The sequence below is a fragment of the Argiope bruennichi genome, chromosome 3 (genome assembly GCF_947563725.1).
Source record: "Argiope bruennichi chromosome 3, qqArgBrue1.1, whole genome shotgun sequence".
In the NCBI taxonomy this organism is placed as follows: Eukaryota; Metazoa; Arthropoda; class Arachnida; order Araneae; family Araneidae; genus Argiope; species Argiope bruennichi.
The window spans coordinates 113733983-113758935 of NC_079153.1; the positions used below are offsets into that span (position 1 = coordinate 113733983).

The 24953-nt window shown below is 29.2% G+C and overlaps 1 protein-coding gene across 2 annotated transcripts; it reads left to right on the forward strand.

The window, feature by feature from the left end:
- The first annotated feature begins 5148 nt into the window (after window positions 1–5148).
- LOC129963328 (monocarboxylate transporter 5-like) lies at window positions 5149–21038 on the forward strand. Of its 2 annotated transcripts, none has more exons than XM_056077634.1 (6): window positions 5149–5358; window positions 8986–9240; window positions 12437–12580; window positions 15501–16009; window positions 17464–18013; window positions 20808–21038. In XM_056077634.1, the coding sequence occupies exons 2-6, from the start codon at window positions 9036–9038 to the stop codon at window positions 20963–20965; spliced, it is 1566 nt and encodes a 521-aa protein (XP_055933609.1). In that variant the 5' UTR covers window positions 5149–5358; window positions 8986–9035; the 3' UTR covers window positions 20966–21038. The 2 variants fall into 2 exon arrangements, with proteins under 2 accessions (XP_055933609.1, XP_055933610.1); XM_056077635.1 differs by having other exon boundaries at window positions 9032–9240.
- Window positions 21039–24953: the final 3915 nt, after the last annotated feature.

Here is a 24953-nt window from a genome sequence, read left to right on the forward strand (position 1 = left end):
ACCATCACTATCAAGATTAAGATATTTAGATAAGATTTGGATCTGAAATCGAGGAATAAACTATGTAACAAACTTCATAATAAATTTCTGTCAAAAATTAGGGTTAAATATATAATGAATGTGAATAGTAATAGTGAATTTAAAATGTAATAGCAAATAGATAGCAATGAATGTGAGAATAATGTAATATTTCCTTATGTATTGCTAATTACTATATTCTATTAAAAGAGTTAAGTTATAGGTAAAAATATGTAAATTTTGATCATTGTAGCAGCAGAGTAAACTTAATATAAATATTTAAATTGTAACTCTGTAAAAAATACTTATTCTTTTTTTAAAGAAGCCAGAAGTAAGTTGGAACATCTTTTTTCCATTACTCTACATAAGCATGTTTTGAAAGATGTTAATTATGTGCTTTTTTTATCATATTCTTTTTTTCCCTTTATCTCTGTACAATTGGACTGTTTGAAAAATCTGTATTTTTAGGAACAACATTAAAAAAATATACTAACCCTATAATTTATTCTTTAATGTATGCACCGTTTTATTTGATAAAGAATCACAATCACTCTTTCTTTTCGGAAATTTCATCATCTTATTCTATTGGAATATTCTTTATCAAAAAATTCCCCATGTCGCTGTTTGCAGTCTTCTAAAGAAATTTGTCTCCTTTAGCGACTTTTCCAATAAGAGTGCAATGTGGTATCTTATAAAAGGGAAAGAAGAATTAATCCTGAATTAATGTTTTGGAATTCTTTAAAAAAAATTGCTATAGATTAGTTTATTATAAGGGGAAGATGACATTTCTCTTTTTTTTTAGAAATGTTCAACAGTTTTTAAGGTTTTTAATATTTAGCAGTCCGAGGGATGGGAATTTGTTCTCCTGTTTCGAATATTCCTCCGTTATAATTTAATTTGTTTCCGAAATTTGAATAGCTCAAAGGGTCTTCTGACGAAATCGGGACCTTATCTCGAGTTTGAGTATTCTCTTGCGATGTCAAAACCTGGATTTCCTTTCCAAAAAATATAATTTTTACATTGAATAATACTTAAGAAGAACAGGTCGTTGCACAATATTTTGCGATATTATGTTATTCAATATCCTTAAATAATTGCAAAATATATGTGGGCTCTTGTGTACGGGAAGAAAGAAGAATACATTCATGAAATATAGGTTTGAGCTTCGAATGAATATGAATTGGCTCATTAATAAAGCATAAATCCCCTTTTATCATAATCATATAAATGCCTGAACGCGCTGAAGAGAATTATGGAAATTTTGAATGGTGTCTGGAGGAATATTAAACCATTCTTCACGAAGAAATCGTGAAACGATTCTTAGAGATGACGGAGAAGGATAACAGCGATGGATTTTCTTCTTCAAAATGGGCATCATTGTAGTCAGAAGACTGGGATGGCCAAGGCAGATTTTCGATTTTATGTTCATGCGTTTTAAACCATGCCATGACAGTTTTAGCTCTGTAGTTCAGATAGGCATTGATCTGGAAAACTGCATCTCCTGATGGAAATAATCCTTGAACAATAGTCTGCAACTTGTTGATTTACTCGGCTTTAGGAAACCACGAAATCACTGTCTAAACCATGCTAGTACCATAGTCTTTCTCGTAGATGTATAAAGATAATCCGCGTCATTCGTCATATACTTATGAAAGCGTTCTTCAGCTCTATATGTGTATGTTCTTTTGTGGAGTACGCGATGAACATATTACATTTCATTATTTCTCAATACCTTATTTGCTCTGATTGAATAGTCTTATCAAGACTTAAATTTTGTACTCATATCAATAAATATTGGTTTTGAAATTGCTGCACAATACTGTTTTTCTGCACTAAATCTAACCGTTCCACCCTATTAGCACAAAATGTTTAATAATACTGTTTGATATTTTCACGATATTATGCACCATACAATTCAATACATATATATATGCATATATTGAAAAATTTATGCACATTATAATTATTGCACATTTAATTTATGCACATTAATCAAAAAAAAATTATGCACATTAATCAAAAAAAAAAATAATGCACATTTAAAAATTTATGCACTTTTCTCAGATTAAAATTTATGCACATTTAATCATTTACATAAGTTAAAATTTATGCACAAAATGTTTTCTGTACTAAATCTAACTGTTCCACCCTATTAGCACAAAATAGGGTGGAACAGTTAGATTTAATGCAGAAAAAAGTGTTTGATATTTCCTCGATATTATGCGGCATTTGAATATGAACACCTTCATAAAAGTATTCTAGAATATCATATATATTCAATTTGTTTATGCTAAAACAGGAATATGCAAATGCTGAGAGAATTTTGCAGCTGCATTTGGACGCAATCATCTTCTTTCTGGAGCTCACGGTCCGTTTTTCCATTAGATGATTTCTATGGACTTAAGCTCAGAATTGATCTTGGTTGAAATTGTTTCGTCTTGCATCTGCTATGATTCATAACTCTCAAAACTGCAGCTTGTGAAGCGCCCACAGTTTTATTCGTTATAGATATCGCAATATTACCCTTATACGTCCAGGCGAGTTCTAAAAATTTGTGCCCTGTCATAGTCGAGGAAGTTTGGCATTCAGTAATGCAATGAACGCAAGGCCACTAATAGGTACATTTTTGAACTATTTTAATTATTTGAAAGGAATTTCTTAACAATGACAGTAACTTAATTTTTCCTTCTATCTTTTTTTATAATTTTATGTAACTATTGTATTTATGTGAATGCAATAGTTACGAATAATCTTCGGAGTTTTTAGTAGTGTGACAGAATTTTTAAATCTGACAAAAATCAGCAATTTTTTTGGAAGTTTGCAGCAATTTATTGGAAGCCTTCAACCATATGAGAAAAGAAGAGATGTGCCTTTGTTTTTTTTCTCAAAAGCCATATCATAATTATTTAAAATAGTTTAAGTTAGTAGTTATTGTAATAATTCGCATAATTAACATTTTACTTTAAAGAGGCTTGTGATCCCAAATGGAGCCAACCGCCCTTATGTCTGAATATTTTCTTGACATCATGTTGTTTAGCTCCTTTTTAATACACCCACAAGTTTTTGCTAGTTATTATGTGAAAATTATCATCAATCTTTTTGGAATTTGCCAGCAGCTCATCTGAAATTAAAAATGGAATTATAGTGCGAAAAAAAATATATTATTTTACTCTTAGTTATAACATTTAAAAATACCATTTTACATCCCATTTCTTTTTTTGATAAAGCAACTTTTGATACAAAATTGAAAACTCTAAATTTTTATTTTGATATGAGTTTGCTGAACATGCATAGTATTGGAATAACATATTACACTGATGGTTTTCTTGTTTTTTATGATCTTTGAATTTTTCAAACTTCTGCACTATCAGAATTTGAGCATTGTATCTATACAAATTTCAAGAATCTTAACTGGAATTTTATGTTTGTATTATATACAAGCAGTACATACAAACATCATTTAAAAGGCCTTTAATAAAATTATGTCTGCTAATAGTCTGGGTAACTTAAATAATACAAATAGCAACACATTTGTATCATAATTTCACATGTTATACATTTTTTACTTATTTGTATGCGAAATATTGAAAAAATATCGTAATCGTAAAAAAAATTCGAACTCGAGGTTTTCGAAAATCTCCTCGTTTTAGATCTCGCTCAATTCGAAATACAGAGTTTTGACATTATGTCTATCTGTTTGTCTATGACAAATCTATGTTTTTAGCTAGACGGATTAAATTTATATGGTCTTTAAACAAAATTTGTAAATTTCTATCAAATTTTGAAAAAATATACTTAAAGAAAATCTATAAGTCCGGCTGCCCGAATGTAAGTCCAAACAATAGTTGCAAAACGAAAAGAATTATGCAGATGAAACTTAGTGCAAAGATTTAGCATCTAAAGTGTACATTTTTATCTAATATGGAACTAAATTCTTTGAGGAATTGATTGTGTTTCGTTTTGTACTTTTGCATAAACTAACTAAACACGATAACTATAGAACGCTATGACTTAAATAAATGAATTTTGGTATGTGATTTTATGACTACAATTTTAGTTCTGTGTCATATCTTTTTGCTTTCAATAGGTTGGAAAAACGTGGCTGAAACACAAATTTGATTTTCGGGTTTAATTTATCCCATGCTAGGGATTAATTACCAAAAAAATCTCTCGATAGATTCAGTAAAAATTCTAAATTCATGCCTAAGATCAATATTTCGTGACTATTGTTCGTCATTTCCATGTAAGGCATTCACGGGTTTAATCAAGGTCCACATTTTTTTGCAGGGGAAGGGGAATAGTGCCTTTATTAGAGAGTATCCGAGAAAGTTTTTAGGAGACCACTCAGCTGGTATTATTTGTAAATACATTTCGAATATTAATAGTAATTAATACACTTAAATCCCATTTAAATACCATTTATTAATTAAATAATATTTTGGTTAATATGAAAACATGAAAATTTTGCTCCAAAATCGACAAATGAAAATATATAGCTGAAGAAATCTTAAAAACAACGGAATTTGATAGAGTTTCTTTGAAGCTTTAAACGTTATTAAAAAAATTACTGCAAGTAGAATTTACTATGTTTGGTTTAAAAGAAAGCTGGGTTGAACGCTACTCCTAAAATAGGTTAGGAGCAGTCTTGATTTTTAGATCAGAGGACTGCGAATTTGAAACCTATACCAAATTATACTCTTTTATATTAACCCAGTGTGCTTCAGCTTATCATTATGAGTCAACCTTTCACATGCTAGTATAAAGTTAGAGAGTGCGATGAAATAATCAATTATCCTTATGATCATTTAAATTATGTCAAAATGAAATCGGTTCCAAAATACTTATCATGTTGCTTCAGAATTCTAACTCAGGAGCAAGAATTTAATCACAGATAAAAATAAAGGTTTTACCTTGCAGATGAATACTTTTCTATTTCCTGAAAAGAGATAATATTCCATTCCTTACGATCTTGTAAATTTTGTTTCAAGTTCACGAGATAAAGTTTCTACTCTGAAATCACAACTAGAGATAAGGATAATTCATTCATAAATCTTATTATTTAGAAAGATTTAAGGAATGGAGCTCTTGGAAGTTACTATCTTTAAAGTTGTATAATATGAAAGGTAGCTGCTGAAGTTAATTTAGTTGTGGTAAACGCGTAGAAAAACATGGACGTTTAGAAATGAGCTACTATAATTAGATTTTAACCTATTCTAAAAATTGTTGGAATAATTTTATTTCTTTCATCAAAAAATGCCCGCTTAGTACGCAGACTAAAGAAAAACTATCAAGAAATGAGAAGCAAGGATTTAAAGAAAGTATAAGGATGAGATAATCAAAGTAAGTTGTATTTGTTAAGCTTTTTATAAATTTTGCAGTATATTATTGCGAAATATATTTTGAAAATTTCCATTGATAAAACTAAGAAATAGTTTAGATATTTAAAAAGATATTTAATTTTTTTTGTCATTTGTATTACCAGATTGATATTGAAAGTAAAGCACATAGAAGCTACTTCAAATCAATAGACATTTTTGCCTTAAGAACGTCTTTGTGATCAATAATGTTCAAGCGCAGATGAAAATGCACTTCTAAAATAAGATGGATACAAAGAAAGAAATTTTGAGAAACAACTACAAATAGGAAATTTTCGTCACATTTAATAGCAATTATGCATAGTTAATATTTGAGAGTTAAAGAAAACTTAAAAGAATTTATCTACCAAAGAAATTTAGTTAAAAAACCGCGCAGCTATTATGTAATTTCCTAACCATGTATTAAAAAAATGTATGTCCGTATCCAGTAACAAATCTACGACTTTTTTTATTTCTGTATAATTAGCCCCCAATATCTTTTTGAACATAATTTTTTACTTGAACCTTTCAAAATGATGTTCGTTTTCAAGCAGAAAGGTAAAATTTTCTACCTTGAAAGTTTGGAAAAAATCTAAAGCCGTTTAGAATAGCTTACAATGCTCCATTATTTGTTTTCTAAATGATTTCCAATTGTTTCTCTTCGTTGTCATCATATTTGGATTCATCTTTATCAAAGCAGTCTTTCAGATGTACTCTGATCAATGGGATAATTAGCAACAATCAAGTCTTTCGTAGGTATCAAAATTACTGGAATCCAATTTCTCATTTTTTATCGGTAGTGCATTATTTTTTATTCCACCCATTGTTATTCAATCAATAAATGTTTTATTCGATATATACAAACCATTTTTCTATTTAAAATCCAATATTTCTGACAAAAAGAAATCGATATTAAGATATTTTCGTATATGAAGAAATGACTGTATCTCTATATTTGGTTTCACTAGTCTGAATTTGAATTGTCAGCCAGAAAAAAATAAAGAACTATAAAAACTACTCTGCCTAGCCATGCTTTTAATATTTCTTCATTATAAGAATATTTATCCATATATATTTATTTTATACAGAATTATATATTTATATAGTATTATTTTATAATTACTTTTATTTTTCTTGTTGAAGCATTTAAGGCACACAATCCGCACCAATTCTTATTTTGTTGTCTTTTAGTACATTTTGGATATTTCTATGCTTTATTCTGTTACTAATATTCATAATATTTAGATTCATACCATTCATATAGTTTTTGTATTACAGTATATGTACATTCATTGTTCAAATAATTTCTTTTTTTTTACTAAGTTTTTAGAATAATTGCTGATAACTTGTTGTATCTAATCAAAGTTGCATTAAAATTATTTATGGCATGTAATAAACTAGATTCACGGCTGTTGATTAGCTGCCTATTTTTACAGAAACGAAACAGTCAGATTCGCATATTAAAATGATGCTTTAAGAAATAAACAATTTTTAACTCTATCTCTACTAATAATAACAGAGAATGTCTGTTGTATTGAAATTCTCCAGATAGACTGTTTGATCTGGAGTGAATCAAATTTGAACCAAATAAATTTTAGGGGGTGAAAATAAGCAATTTAAAGTGATTTAAAAAAAAATTATAAAAATTCCCCCAAGTGAGTTTCCAGTGCATTTAATTTCAGTGCACTGAAAATTAAAATGTACTGAAATTTTAATTTTCAGTGCATCCCCCTTCAAATGCACCGAAAATTAAATTTTAAAAAGATAAAGTTTTAATTTTGGTGATTGATTTTTCAAAAACTTTAAAAAGTCTTGTTCTCCAGCTTAATGGTAATCTGAAAATGAATTTAGGCTTGATAATTGAGACAAGATGTTAATTTCAAATTTAATTTTCACTATTTTTTTTCTGAAAATCGACCATTACCCAGGTTGCACAATATAGTACAATATTGTGCGATATTATATGATATTAATCAATACCCCACAATATTGTACAATAATGTTCGATACTATATGATATTAATCAATACTTCACAATATTGTACAATATCGCGAATACTGATCAATGTCATACAATATTGCACAATATTTATGTGCTACTAGGGTATCATACCATTTGAGATCGAGGAGCAGCATTTTTGGAGTATAATTTTTTCAGAACTCGGACTCATAAAAAATTACTTATGGGGATTTTCCGATTATTTGCTTTGCTCATTAAAATTCAATTTAAAAAAATATATAATGCAGATATTGCTCTGAAAATTTTATTTATTTCCTACAATATATCACGTACTTAAACAAAATTCCAACAATTATGCTCAAATTAAAAAAAAAAAACATTTCTCCAAATTTTTCTTTTTAAAAATTTACTCTCAGATCATCACAACGTTTGATAGATCATTTTTTAAGTCTTTAAATTCTCTACATCCTTTTGATTTAAACTTTTCCATTCAGATTCATGTAGATTTTTGTTTAAAAACGAAAACCTTTAAAGCTTTAAAGTTAAAACTGATTTAAATTTTAATCTCTTCTCATTCAATACATTATCCAATACCATATCCGATACAAACATAGAGGCTGTTTTGGATAGCCAGCTCAACAATTTAGCCAATAAAATTGCTATTTTCTATTTTTCCAGGAAAAACTACAATTCGACTGGGGTAATAAGCAAACATTTAATAAATATGAACATTGTAGCTCAATGTGACAGAAGTAATACAAATAACTATTTACCTTCTATGCCAAAAGTACTAAGTATTTTTGTGCTACTTTTCAGATATTGTTCCAAACAGCGGAGTTTACACAAAATCTTAAATAGTATCTAGAAAAATTCTCGAGAATCTCAAAAGGATTCTTGCTGTGTTTATGCACAAATTCAGTGATTAGTTTCTCGGTTAGTGAATTTCAAATCAACTTACCAGCAGCCAATGCCATATCTGTTCTCGAAGAAATATACCAAAATTGTATAGGATGATATCTACTAGTAGAACAACGCCATTTGTTTTTGAAGAAATGGTTTTAAATTACATAGAAAGTTGTGTGCTAGTTCTTTAATGTTTATTTAAAGTGAATTTTGGACTTTATTTCTGCATTTGTGAGTACTGAGATGGTTATGTACTTACTTAATATAACAGCCCGTGGCTAACTTGGCGACCTTAAGATTACTCCAAGATGGTAACTATGGATTCGCCAAGCTCATGGAACGTGCATGTGGAAATAATAACAATAACATTCGTATGTTTCTTAAGAATATTTTTAACAATCGTTATAGCATTTTTCTAATTTCTTACAATCATAAAATAACATGCAAGTTTTCATGAACTGCAAATTTTTTGGCGAGATTTCTCCCCTATCTTAGCAACTGAATTTCGAGGAACATAATAATAAGAGTTCCATAGTTTGTAGCAAAACACAAGTTTTTTTTATTTATAAAAGACTGAATTTTTTTTTTGCTCTAGTAATATAAAAAAAGTAGATAATTGGATGGATTCTCCTATGAGTTCATTGCATAAATTATGATAATCATAAGATATTCTAGATCAATCGCATTTTTACCGTATTTATGCACCAAATATAAACTTTAATAGCGTCAAAATGTAAATATCTTTTTCAGGCTTAGAATATCCCCAAATATGCTACGTTGTTATTTTGAAATTTAGTGGGATGACCATGGTCAATAAAGGGGATACTCCTGATTCTGCCAGGGCATGGGCCATCGCAATTGCAGACGGCTTCATCAATGCCTTGTTGTCCGGCCTGACCAGAGCTACTGGACTCCTATACGTTGCTCTCATCAACACCTATGGGGCATCCAGGTTCCAAGCGAACTTACCTTTCAGTATCAGGGTGGTCGTCAGAAATCTGGCCGGTATAATTTGATAATATTTTTTTATTGATTCAATATCAATGTTTTGACTTTGTATTTTGTGTGTGCAGTCAATGTTACAAAAATGCAATGGTAATCTCCCAATTTTTGAATGTTTTCAATGTCATTGAGTTCATCAATGATATTTTCATTACTGAAAATGTTTTTAGTGATTTCAGAAAAATGAACAGAAAAGAATAATTGGAAATAATTTAAAGCAGAAATATTTTGCAACAATTCTATTATTATTATTATTGTGAATTTAATTGTCGTATATTATCAAAGTAAATTAGTTTCTAAAAAGTCAGCTTCAAAATTCGCGTTAGGATAAGGTTATTAGCAGAGTTGTAAATTGTAACACAGAGAAATTTGAATATTTGGTTTAGAATTGCGTGCTGATATCAAAAATATATGCAAAAACTCTTAACTTGAAGAGAAGAGAAACAACTTTTAACATGATATCTCTTAAATAATGAGGTTGATTTACTTTGTTACAAGCAAATGACAAATGTATTACTCATGTTCATTTTAAATCTGAATATATACAATCTTATATTCTGCTGTCATATCACATATGTTTTTTAAACTAAAACTAGAGCCTTTGTTTCCAAAATCAAACAGTCGCGACTAACTTATCTTATATCACATAAGTATGGATATATCACATAAGAATAAACAGCCAATGAGTTAATTTCAGGCAAAGAGTTATGAAATTTTTATTTCTTGAACTGTATAAATTATCTTGAGATCTATAAGTTGAAGTGTTGACATATTGAACTAAAAATAATACTGAATGTGTAATAAAAAAACATGGATAAAACCTGAATCAAAATTATCAAATCAAATATCCAAAAAATAACTATACGATGCACGAGTCAAAACTTAAGAACTATTTAGACTGAGTGAAGAATGAAAGCTTAGTGCCTTAATTATTTGTTCAAATTTGTAGAACATAAAATATCCATTCATTTTCTAATTAATGCAAAGTTAAATGAAGTAAATAAGAAACAATCTAAAAACAAATATATGTTGCATTTTTTTTCAACATAAATACCATGAAGATGGTCCTGTGGTTTACGCTGTAAGAAGTTCAACAAATTCGGTAACAGATGATGAGAGCTTTATTCCATGAAAAGAATCAAGCACACATAACAAACACACAGTTGAGAAATACACAATTTGCAAGCACGGCAGTACTTATAGAAGCTCACAAGTAGTCAGTAAATCGCTTATTTGAAAACAATTATAGCGCTCTCCAAATATAATTCCAGTGAGAGAATTGATTAGGTATGACGAATATTTTAAGTAACCAATATCAAAAAGTCACAAATACAAGTGATCAATACTTTTCAAAGAGGGGTGTGATTCAAATCCTTGATACGATCTTCGACCTTACTGATGATATTTCGATTGCAGGTTTTGGATCACGATAGAAAGTAACAATAGATACGATATCACTGAAATTTGCCGGAGCGGTGACTTCACTGGAAAGTAACAATCGATACGATCTGTCCAATGGAAGCTCTCGAAAGAAATCTGTGATTGGATTGAAAAGTGAACGGAGCGGTTATTGGAATTATCGTATCGTATCATTGAATTGCATATCACTGAAATTTATCGGAGCGGTGATTTCACCGGAAAGTATGAGGCTTCACTGGAAAGTGCGAAGTCACCGCTCCACTTTACGGGAGTGACCGATATTCGTATTTGATGATGCACTATTCCATACAGATCATTTTAAATTGCTCGTAACATGATTGACTTTGATTACATGTATTCTGTTTACTGCTGGCGCCATCTATTGGTAGAATATAGGACTAAAGTAAACATTTTAAAGAAATGACATATATTTTTAACTCACCTTTTCCAGAAAATGGTTCACTCTAATAAATAAATTAAATAAATAGTTATGAGAAAAAAAATAAAATTTAAGAAGTAAGCTGAAACAAATAAATTAATTGAATCACACGTTACTTAAATTAGTAAATTAAGTATTAATTACAATTAATAAATTTTATATTTAATATTAAGTAATAATTTTTAATTAATAATATGATTGAAATAACAGATATTTGGAACGCATATTTATAATCAACAATAGCAATATTATTTGTTATTCAAAAAATCGTGGATTATGCATCTCTAGAATTGATGTTAGTGTGAATGCTTCTACTTATATAATGCTTCAATGATATCATATGGAATTTTTCTGAAGAATCTTTAATTCTCAGATTCTGGCAATGATAAGGCCCAAATGCATTTTCCAAAAATTTTATTTTTGTCGCCAAATTCTTCAATAAAGCGTCAAATGGTTGCCTAGGTAGGGAGTTATTGGCCTGCCATCTTTTTAAGAATATTTCTAAGACTGTCTTTTCAGCGATGAGAAAAGCATTGCATGAAATTAATATTATCGATGGCAACAATATTAAATTTAAGACCTTTGATGCCCATCACTGCATCAATAAAGTAAAGTGAAATGAAACTAGCTATAAAATAAAAAAAAGTATGAAACATTAGTGGTAAAAAAAATTAATGGTAAATCTATCATAATTTCGAGTTTCCTTGGAATTGTTTTAGCTTAAATTTGCTATTGTAATTTTCCTCCTGTTGAAAAAAATGGCAACATTTTTATATAAAAAGTGCCAAAAAAAGAGTAAAATTAATTTTTTCACCCAGCTTGTGTTATCATATAGTCTATCATTGTTAACTGTAGAAAAAAAAAGAAAAAGAAACTGAAGTTATTCAGAGAATTACCAATGAAAACAATCCCAATAAACTTTTATTTTGAAAAGAAATAGAGCAATATTTCTTTTGTATTTTCAGAAACAATGTTTAGATTCGAATCCTAATTCAATTATTTGAATTTTCTTTACATTTTTTTTAACATTATATCCTTTATAATCATAATTTCCAGCAGTTTTTCTTAATTTACTTTTATAACTAAAAAAACAACAACGTTGAAAATTATCAAGGGATGCATTAAAAATTAAGTTTTTTGATATGAAATTGATAGATTAAATAATAAAAAAAGTGCAGTATCGTACAGATGAATGTTATCTAACTCAACCCATAATGGCACATCTTTATATTCTGTTAGAAATGGCCTACGGTTGTTTTCTTCATTTAATGGTAACCATTGATAAACTTTAATTGGTTTTCAAAAAATATTTTGAATCGTAATATTTTTTTCCCCTTTCAGGACCTGTTGTTGGAGCTTTAGGTCAGCGGTTTGGAATCCGAAATGTTGTTCTGATCGGTGGTGTTCTAGCCTCTGTTGGGATACTGCTCTGCACTTTTGCAACCAGCATCACGTGGATCACATTCTTGTGGGGCGGAGTGCATGGTACTTGTATTTAATAAGATATTCTCCACTAATAGTAAAGACTAAGGAATGTGTATATTTATTGGCATTTAAAAAGACAGACAGTTTACCTAGAATTACCGAATTCGGCACAAATAAACTGTGAAGAATGAAAATGTGCATCTTTAAGCGATTTTTATTTGAAATTTTAGTTAATTATATTTAAACTACGTTTTAGCATTCTTCATAAATTTATAATTTCATTTTGGTATAGCTTTCGAAAAAATTATTATACAAAAATATTCGTTATATACCATCTTAAAATCTTAATTTTTTTTTTTAAATCTTGCTATTTAGCTGTGTAAATTTTTTTTCTGAATTTTGGTCTTTTTTTGCATACATTGTTGATAATACTTCATATTCTTGTAATGATATCCTTGAAAATGTATTGTTTCAATAAATAATTAATAGCGTAATTTTCTTTCATTGTTCAGACATCAAATCTTATTTACTGTGTAATTTATATGAGAAAAAAAATGAGGTGACAATTCTACGAAAAAGAGGGTGTTATTAGAAAATACTACAGGGGTAATTATGTTTCTGATGACACTTTGACGTCATGGGGCATGATTCCAGTACAAAGGCCTAGGCACATAATAAACAGAACAAGTGTGGGACTTTTAAAATAATACGCTTTTAATATTTATCACAATTCAAATCAAAAAGTACTTTTTTGTAAGAATTATGAGATTAAAGGGAAGATGCAATTAAAGTTAGATACATCTAACCTTCTTGTCGAATTAACTGGGGTTATTAAAATTAAACAAGAATGTTTGTATATCTGTTTGTAAGTTGACCTTTTACAAGGCAAATCGTTAATCTAGAGTTGTCAAATTTAACTAAAATATACTTTGGAATGTGGAGATATGTCACTCGGACTAGATTTTCTTAAATTTTTATTAATTAAAAATGAAACAGAATTTTTGCGTTTTAACTTTCTAACAAAAAATTATTCCATAAAAATAATGTTTACATCCCATTAAAGTTGAAAAAATCTTTCTAATGATTGTTATCTAATTTTTTTTTCTAATTTTAATAAATTTTCGAAAATATTTTTATACATAATATACAATACTTTTCATTGTTGCAATAAAATCAAAACCTTCTTTTATTGTTTAAATTTTGAATTGAATGTTTCTTCTCCATTTTTACAAGCTAAGGACTGAAGCTGCTGTTTTTTTTTTTTTTTTTTCATATTCTTTGGTAATTTATTTTTTGATTATTTCATTTCCATAAGATATTTTTAATGAAAGTCGTAGATAAAGTTATCTAAGATATTTTCTTTAGAAAATATAACTGATGAGTTCAAAGATTAAGCTTTAAATTTTTTTCTGCATATTTTAATTCAGCGAACACGATGTTGGACATAAATATGTCGTTGGACATAGAAGTACAATCAAATATTTATTTTGTGTGAGAAATAAGAAAGATATTTTGAAATTTATAACTTGGGATTAAATTCTAGATGATATGCAGAGCAGTTTGACTCTACGAGGAAATATTCATAGAAATAAAGAGTAGAACATGCACAAGGTTACCCAAAAATACGTGTTAAATGCCCGTTACAATTTAAAGTTTAAAGCGAATCTGTTTAAAGAATATGGATACCAACTTATCGTAAGAGATTTCATTATAAGGCACAATCAATATTCCTTGAGAAAGCCAAAGGCCAAAAGTAGTTGCAAGGAAAAAATTAACTAAACTCGGCTAAAGGCATTTCAGTCATAAGATTTAATATTCATGTGTTTTTAAATTCAGAATTTCTCTCAAATATATTTCAAGTTTAAAATACCGCTCCGAGAAAATTAGACAAGAAGGTTAATTGATATTTTTTTTAGAAAATAGGATTCAAGGTTGTGAAAGATTCCTTAATAATATTCCGAAATCAGTTGGTAGAGAAATATTCACAATCAAGTAGACAATGATTTTTGGGAATTTAAACTTATGTCTCTGTATATTGTGAAATTTCACGTATTTGATTCATAGGAAAATGTTTATCTAGTGCTTTTTTTGGATAAATTTTCCTGCCATATTTATTTTTTCAATGCTCTCTATATATGAAGATTTTGAGAGTGCATTTCGTCAATTGCAAATACGCATACAAATTAGCGGGAATGATTCCAGGATATTTACCCACATATTCCCTAATAAAAGCATTATATACCCCCCCCTCCTTGTCTAATAAAAATTGTGGGCCTTGAATGAACGTGTGAACGCCATGAGTGCTCAAATTTTTATTTTTAGAGTTCCATACATAAATGGTTTGTACTTCATAGTAGAGTTATAAAGACCAAATCTACATTTTGGAACCTTTTTTTTAATGGATTGGAATCAAAATTTGACACTTAATTACAACTTTAGTACCAAAACCATACGCATTTTAAGTTATTGCATTTACAGGTAAGTAAGTGTATGTATAAATTGTGAAAAATAAATGTACAGATTGACAGATGGTCAGGCCTTTGCAGATTGAGTTCAAAATTTCATGTAAATCTTTCTTTAGATATTATTCATCTGATTCTTTATGTTTTGCTGTCAGTGGGCTCACTTGCATTTAAACAGACAGGCAGAAAAATTTCCTGAAAATAGATATCTTTCAAATTTGGAAGAAATCAATCTAAAAATTTAGAATAAAGGTCACCTATCAAGCTTCCTTTTACTAGCTCAAAGCAATTTTGAGTTATCAATGTTTTAGAAATATACCTGCAATTCCAAAAATGCATCTTTTAAAATTAAGAAAATCTGATACTTGAGATTGGGCAAAATCTGAAGTTCGAATCATTTGACAATTATAATGCTTTGCATGCAAGAAAGTAAAAAAATCGTTTTATGAATGTAAATATCCAATTTTACTTATCAGGGTGGACTAGAAATGATCTCATTCTTTAACAATTTTTTTCAGGTTTCGGCGTTTCTCTATGTGGCTTAGGATTACTTGCAGTAACACAGTGGTTTGACAAATATAAGGCCACAGGTGTTGGCCTCGCATTTTCTGGATCGTGCTTCGGTTCTCTGGTTCTGCCTCTCTTCATAGAGTACGCTCTGGGAGGTTTCGGACTCTTTGGCTGCTTTCTGGTGACAAGCGCTCTAATACTGAACGTTTTACCTGCTGCTATTATCATGAGGCAGCCATCATGGATGCTGAAAAAGACAAGGACGCTTTCACAAATCAGCCTGCCACCCTTTGAGACGAATACCATATTCGAAAAGACTGTCGTTCAAAGTAAGACGTCCCCTAAAGTATTTGGTTTAAGTTTCACGCAACGGCGTTTCACGGGAGAACTGATCGAGAAAGAAGATGGTAAGCTGAAATTGCACGAAAACGATAGCCTGGCAAACGCTAATGAAGGAATAAGCAATCCGGTTTATGAAAGTGCTTGGGAAGAATTAGCAGAAGTCAATATATATCAGGTAAAAAACTAGTCATGATTAAAAAACTAGTCATTATTAGTCATGATTTGTAATGTATTGTTGCACTATATACTATTATTTCACTTATGAAAGGAGGCTATATAACAATGCCATTCCCTTGAGTTAAAATACTTTAATTTGCTATAAAAAGTCAAAATTCAAATGCGAGAAGCATGTTTATAAAATTCAAAAATAAAACGAAACTAAGCATGAAATTTAATTATATAACAGCGCAACTCGCAGATATTGCAAAACTTCCTAAGCTCCGCCTCGTTCAATAGCCAGATCAACTCTAAAATTCTTATTTAGGAGCAATTGACCGCCTTTTAAAATCTTTCGAGGTGAGTGGAAGGACATTCTGGAAAATTCTCTTATCTCGAGAACCATGCTTCGTCAAACTTCAAGAACTCGCATTTCCTAAACAAGCATTTGGTCTCAAAATTCTTATTTCTTTTGAAAGCTCATGACATTTAGATCCATCATCAATGATTAGTTGCGTCTTTCTGGCTTCGAGAGATGATACAAAATAAACCGTAAGCACAGACTTCAACCTCAATAATTGGACAGATTTCACAATTAATTTCAGTACTTTGCGCATATAACTAAGAAAGTTAAAATGCTCCATGCTGTTTAAGCACGTATAAATTCAAATAGTACATTCATTTGATGTCATAAGAAGAAATTTATCAAAATTTGGTTACATTACTAAATTTATTTATATGGCAGGCGAATAATTGGTCGCTGAAGGGGAAGGCGATTGTATTTACTTTGAAGATGTAAAATTAAAAATAAATCCTACAAATATTAATAAGTCAATTTTAGTCTTTTGTCTCTTAAGTTAGCCTAATCACTTAAAATTATTAATGAAAAGTTATTTTCGCGAAAAAATAATTGAAGAAGATGATGATGGTAATTAAGATAGTAGAGTGTATTCAAACATCCAAAGACTATTAGACAAGGGTTGCAGGAATAAATAACGATTGGAAATTGTTATGACAAATGATCAATATGTGATCTTTCTAAGTTATTTATTAAAATTGCTTTTATTTCATAGTTACTCTATTTTAACAATTTGTTTCTATCAAAATTTTGATTCTGTCTAAACGATGCATTTTTGAGATTTTTATTCATATTAATGAATTTATATATTTTCACAATGATCATTTGTAATTGAAGACCTATTTAAGCAAATTCTTAATTTCAAATAATAATAATAATATATTTAAAAAAAAGCCTGTAGCTTCCTTTAACTCATTTCTCAGTATAAAATTCAGTTAATGTAATAAATTCTTCTGAAGATAAATTTTTATTTCAATAATTTCAAAATAAAACAACTTGAATCATCAGTACTTAATGCATAATCAGTATTATTTTATGAATTAGAAAATAAATGGGGTTCTGCTTGATTTAATTTTAAATTCCTTTGAAATAATAAAATTATATTTTTCTCATAGAAAGAAAATAAAAAAGCCACAGCAGAAAAGAAACCCACACTTCCTTCTATGCCAGATGATGTACGACAGGAAACGTCCATTTTAAAAGCCATCCGCATTCTAATCTGTGACCCAATTTTCTACATGATCAGCCTCTCATTGGCTGCAATGGCAATGATTCTTGATCCAGTGTTCATCATACTAGTTGACTTCATGTTGGATAAAGGATTCACAGAGAAAGTTGCCAAGTATTTCATCAGCGCTTTAGCCATTGGAGATTTGATTGGAAGGTTAAGTTTCGGTTGGGTGACAGACAAAAAGTTTTTAACTGTCAGAACTTACATGATGTTAATGCAAATGCTACAAGGTACCTGTTTCATGCTGCTGCCGATTTTTGATGGCTTTTATGTTTTAATGTTCATGGTGACTCTTTTTGGTGCAATCACTGGAGCAGCTTTGGTTATGATACCAATTCTTGTTCAGACGTATCTGAAATCAGTGCAGTCTTTAGCCATGGGGTTCATCTCTTTTATAACTGGAATGGCAACGCTGACAGTTCCTTATCTGATTGGTAAGGTGTAAGGTTATTTTTTTCAATCTTTTTAATTACAATTTGTAATATTTTAATAAATTTTTAATAAATAAAAATCATTGACAGAAACACGTTAAGCTATATCTATATCCTCAAAGACGCATATTACTACATTAGAAAGATTACAAATATGACTCTTAGGGAAATCATTAACATGTCTTGGCTTGTTAGGAATAAAGACAACCAAAAAGGTCTTAGCCTAGCAATCTTGCAGGATTTTCACAAGAAACTATCAACAAGATTTTTTGAAAAAATTGGCAGAAATGATAACATCGCAATAAAAGAAATAGAAGCTCATGACCTTTCACTACCAAAAAATGCTGAGATACCTCGTTATCTCCTTCAGGTCATCATCATATCTTTACCACACCGACTTGATTCTGGACCGAATCTGATAAAAACATTCATGTAAAATCTGACTTCTTTTTCCTTCATTTTTTTTCTGATATATTAGTAATAAGTTACTCTCCTAAGTAATACCTTTAATTATCTAAGCACAACCACTTACTAAGTAAATTCATTGTTCTGCTATTACTTTATTCAACTGTTATGTCCTGAGATTACGAACCTTGAGTCCAAAGACACTTCCCTCAAATTGGCAATTCGGTTAAATCTAGCTGTGCAAAGCAAAACGATTAAAAATATTGGATTTTTATATTTTAATTAAAATTATTTAATTTTTCTAAGTATAAGAAAATTATTCTTGTCTTATAAATATTTGGCAGTAGTCTGATTTTCAAAATTATTCTTAAGAAGATGCTATTATAGAAGGAAAAAGAAAGAAATGAATTAGATTATATCAGAACAAATTTCTACAGAACAATCACATAGAACTTTCTCTAATAAAAGACTCAATACTTAATTATTCCTAAAGAATTCTAAATTTTGCTGTTCTTGCATAGTTCCATATTTGTGTTTATCCGAGGCCGTGCGCGAAAAAGATAAACAAAAGTAGCTATGCAGGAGGCCGAAAGGTTGAATTCGTGACGTCACAGTCGAAAGCCTCTGCTTAGCTCTGTTGGTGATGTACGAAACGCTATTCCTATGCAGAAACTAACTATTTCGTCTTTCGATAGAAATTTTTCTATCTTTTTTTACGGATTCAAACTAACCTCGGAATGAATAGCCAATAAAAACTAAGAATTCATAAAACCTCTTTAATTAAACATTTATTTTCTTGCGGATTAAGAAGACCTTTGAAATGAATAGGGGATTTGTATCTTTAAATCCATAAGTTTCTTTTCAAATCAAATCGCATTTACAGAAACACAACAGAAGTACAAAGTTTTTGGCATTTACTTATTACTGAATGAATTTTTAACATCGACGATTAATTAAAATAAATATTTGAAAAAAAATAGTACAAGTAAAATAAATAACTTTTAAAGAGGCTTTGACACAAATTTCATTTGCAAGAAATGAATTTTGATAGAAGATCACCCATTGTTTAGAGAAAAAGTACCAGAAACCAAAAAACTTTTTTTTTTCATATTCATAAAATAGCATATGCAAAAAACTGATATTTCATTAAAAAATCAATTTTAAAAAGATTAATTCAAAGCAGGAAATTCTGATGTTGGATAATCCAGTGTTTTGAGAAAAAATATACAAAAACGATAAATTATTTAATTTTATTTACATAAATTTCTAATTAAATTGTTAGAAACAGCTTTCCACATCACCCTGGGGGTACTGTTTCTAGACTACCCCTTTTCAGAAATATTAAGCGAAGGTGGGTTCCCCAGTAGGTCTATTTCCTTCGTTTGCTAAAAGATTAATATCCTAAAGTTTATCCTACTAAGAAAAAGTTGACAGTTTTCTTTTCAAATTTTTAGCTCTAAGCTGGTCATTCTTAATAATGGGGCACAGGTTCTACAAAAAATGTAAGATTAAAGCTAACTAAAATTTAAAAAGCTAAATTAGCATTATGTTCAAGGATCTCGACAAATTTAAATTATTACCTGTAATAAAAATAATATAGGAAATATTTCATTACACTATTTCAAATTAAAATTCGTCATTCTGTATGTTTAAAAAATAACTGCGTTTCTGAATAATTTTCTAGCGATTTCCTCCAAAAACCTATTATTTTCTTTTGTCCACAATTGAATTAAAAAAATTATGTATACTTTACATAAAGAGAAAAAGTCCGTTAATTTTCAGCCGAACAATTTTGTTTTGCTTGGCCCGCACAAGCGAGTTGATTTTTTCCGTACTTTAGGCTTAGCCGATCTCGGAGAGTAACATTAATTTCTAACCATTATGAAATGCTTACATTTAAAAGAAGCTATTGAAATTTCTAAGCTTTAGAAGAACCTAAGAAATGCTTAAATTACATAATTAAATAAACGATAATGTAGAGGTAATATAATCAACAATTAAAGCATCAAATTAGACTTGTCACCACGTGAGTAAATACAAGAACAACTTTATATCTAAAAATATTGCAATCAAAGTTAACTCTAAAATATAACTAGATTATATTTTTGTATGGAACTAACATAAATTTAAAAAACTTACTTTAGAATGAGTTAATCCAAGAATACACCGGAATTTCGATATGTATTTCTTTAAATCACGCGCGCATTCCAATCGCAAGCACTCAAACGAAGGCTTTACGCTGTGACGTCACAGCAGCTAAATTTCTCATGTTAATGGCCTCCTCTAGGTAGTGCTCTTGTCTTTTTCGCGCACGGCCTCGATTTATCGGGGTCGCAAATTATTTTTCCTTTGTTTTTGGTATGTAACAAATTAATTCTTTTAAATTTTGCAGGTTATTTTCGTGACGAAATTGGTTCGTATAATGGAGTGATTTATGTCAGTGGGGGAATCACAATTACCGTTGCTTTTCTGTGGTTTTCAGAGCCACTACTGTTGAAATGGAGAATAAAACTCAATGAAGGAAAACAAGTTACTGCAGAAGGTGCTTAAAAGAATGTATACTATGTTTATGTTTATATATATATATATGTATCATGTCTTTATATTAAAAGATATTTAAAATGTTGAAGTACATTTACTGTAACTTTAAGATAAAAAAAATACGTATTTACAGTTAATTGTAAAAAAAAAAAAAAAAAAACCCCTCCAAAGAACAGTATGTTTTTGTATGACATCATCTCTCAGCATAGATATAATTCATTCTTATTAGAGAAGTAAAATTTCACCCGAGAGCGTAAGCTCAAGTATTCCTCAAGAATCAATTATGACATTGTAAATATCTTCAGCTGCTTAATTGTTTGCGCAACTAAAAAAGAAATGAGTATCCTTTAAGGATAATAAAATTAAAGAAAATTCGAACTTCTAGTTGGAAACATCGTAGCATGTTAATGTTTTAAACATGATTCAACTGTCATATCATTCAAAAAATTACAGTATTCATATAGTGTACTCAAAAAGTGTATTTGATCTCGTTGTAACGTGCATGCGTAAAATAGTAACTAAAACAATGGAAAGTAATTTTACAATATATGTGGTAAATTAACTTCACGAGAGGGCGCTCTACATTCTTCCGGTGACAGCCAACAGTCGGAGGGCAGAGTTCAGAGTTCACTAGACGAGAAGAGAAACGGACGTCATCATAATCATCCTTTGTTAACCCGTTCTAAGGTCGTGGGAAGTATGCTTCTCACCAAATTTATCAATCTTTGAAATTATGTAGGTTGGCATAAGTTCGGACAAATTTTTTTAGAAAGACAGAAACTTAGATGCTTCAGTTCTTTATCTCTCACAAAATGATGCGTCTTGATTTGTCACTTATTAATTAACCAAATTAATTAATCAAATTAAATTTATCTAATAAGCTAAATGAATCCCTTTTCTTATTCTAATTTCAAGCCTAAAAATATTTTAACAATATGACTAGAAAAAAATGGCCTTTTAAATGGTTAATTAAGAATAAAAAGACTGATGCATTAAAACCCATCACACCTACATATATGCATAAAATATTTTTTTTAATGCACTGAAATCGGCAAAAAATTGTACGAGGGAATGCAAAATTGATATCAATGACAAGCTAATTAAAAAATATTATTATAATGTGAAATGGAGTTTTGTATAGTGATGGGCACCGAGGTCATTGGGGAGAACTTAAAAACTGATTATTTTTGAAAATTTCCCATATTTACAAATAATATTCAGTTTATAAACGATATTATGTTAAAATTTTTGAAAAATACATTGATAATGATATTTACAATACCTGTATAATTTTCTAATTAGAAGTCACTTACCAATAATCCAATCAATATACTGGTGTCTAATATTAATAACATATTTTGGATGTTTGGTTTTACTCGTTTCTTAGGTTTTTAATTGCTTCCAAAATTACATATTTAGTTTACTACACGCATAATTGTCTCAAAGGAGTTCAATTATCATGTTGTCTATTTGGTAATAAAGTTATTATTACTCATATCAATATAAGACAGCAATACAGGAAGACCAAAAGGAGTGTAGCTGATTGGCTACAACAGAATTCAAAAACTCTTTAATTCCTTAACTGCTTGGCTGTATAATTTTTATTTTCCAATTTTTCATTGTTAACTGCATTACTATAATTTTTACTCAAGCCCCAGAATAACTAACTTTGAGGAAGAACCTTTTCGCTTGTATTTTATTCTGATTCTCTGTGGTGTTCTTATGCACTCAATGTTCTTTGGAGTGGATTAAAATAAATATTTTTGTAGTTAAAACAATGGAAACTAAATTTTCTTAAACAACTTAATTCTACATTGTGAACTATTTTTTAAGAATTTTTAATGTGGAGATATGCGTTTAGTATTTAATATAAAAATCATAAATACCAAACTCCATTGGAGTACTCATTTTAGGTAAGTTCATTTTTTAATACTTATTACCAGGGATATCAAAGAAGCTAATTTCTTATTCGTATATGTTGTTTTCCTTATCTTTATAAATACACATGACGTTCATTTGTCTTTTTTACATATGAACTGAACAATGATAATAGAGAAATTTAGTGTGTGCTTCATCCACATAAGCTGAAAGCCACACAAGTTCATCCACACAAGCCTAAGCTGAAACAAAATTTCTGTTTTATGCTGAGAATATGAAAAATTTCTTCTTAATTAATTTTTGTAAATTTATATCTATTTTGTAATGCATTATTTATACAGTAAACACAAATTGTAATGGGGTAAAAACAAAACAACAACACTTAGAGACATAAAAATCTAAGACAAGACAGTTGGTTGATGACAAATGAAACATTTGTCTGCCGTCAACTGATCAAATGATGAAAAATGTCTGTCTATCCTTTTTTCAGAGATCGACAGACATTTTTCATCATTTTCTCGTAGCTAACCCTAATTGTATCAGAATGAACTGGCATATATGTTTTATATGACATTCTTCTATTACATATTTCTCCAGTTCCTTTTCAACATTTTACATTTTTTCCAATCATTTTTCAAATTCCTAAACTTTACTAAAAAACTTAATTTCAAAATAAATTTATGCTGAAATAACAGAAAAACTAAGCTGCCAATAATTTGACTAATGGTACATCTAAGTAGGATCATTTATGGATTAAGTAGTAGGCATATTTCAAAATATTTATAACCTCAGATAAAATATTATAAATTTATTTACCAAGATCAGTAAGACTACAGAATTATTTAAAAAAAATTGTACAGAGTACTGCTGATGAGGGAGATAAAAATTATCCTTTGGTGATTTTCAAACACAGGATTATGTCTGAGGATAATTTCACTTTTAAAATTGAATTTCAAATTTATCTTGAAATTTGAAATTAAAGTGATATGCAAAAAGAAATTAATTAGTTTTAAAAATCTACATGCAATTATTATGAACATTAAATTCATTCTTATCTTTTATAAAAGAGATTAGAAAATTTTAATCTTAGTTAGAAAATAACCTCCGATTCCACTCTTATTCATATTAACGAGAAAAATTAGCGGACTTTCCATTTATTTCTCTGATTTTTAAACAATGGCTTCCAAAAATGCTAATACACTTACGAGTTTTAATAACGCGCTTTATATTCATTATTAAAAATTGATATTTCAGAATGAGAGTTTTTAATTATATCTATAACTGTTTTTGAAGAAAATTTCATTAAATATTTTAAGGATGTCCAAAAATTATTTTTAAAAAATCAGTAAGCAAAACATAACAAAAAAATGTTATTTCACAAAAGTTTTCGCACACTTTGAAGAAATTTATCTATACATACTGATAAATATTGCGATATTTCGGTCAGTTAATACTTGACAGGATATTATGCAGCATTCATAATGCTTTCAAAAGTCTAGGCAAAGTCTGTTTATTTGTTATTTTTGTATCACTGTTCCACCATTTTTTCATAATTACTGTTAGTCATTGGTTACATTAATACATTTTGTATTAATGTTGTGTCTTCGTCCTCTAACTTCCAATTTTCTCCAAATATATTCTATCGACTTTAAATCTGGCAATTGGAGTGGTGGATTTCAGATATTTGGATTTCTGATTTTTCGGATAATTTTAGAAACACTATAAGTGAAAGTTGGGAGCAATGAACTTAAAATCGTAATCTTGATAAAAAAAAAATTAAAAAAAAAGCTGTTTTCAGTATTTAAATTTTTGCCTGATAACTTTAAATTTTCTTTTAAAATATTTAAAAAAGGAGCGTGATTCATTACTTCATCATTATATACCAAATTCCTTAGTCTTGACGCTGGTGTGCACCCTCACACACACACACACAAAAAAAAACTTTGTCCCAACTAAGGTCTTTAGATTAAGCTCGTCGTTTTTTTCCCCTTCTCCATTTAATTATACTCTCATCAGAACCCAAAACGTTAAATTTGCTTTCATCTGCAAATAAGATATGACTCGCATACGTTTCGGGTAATTTATCATTGATTTGCCGAAGGAAAATCTAGGTTCTATA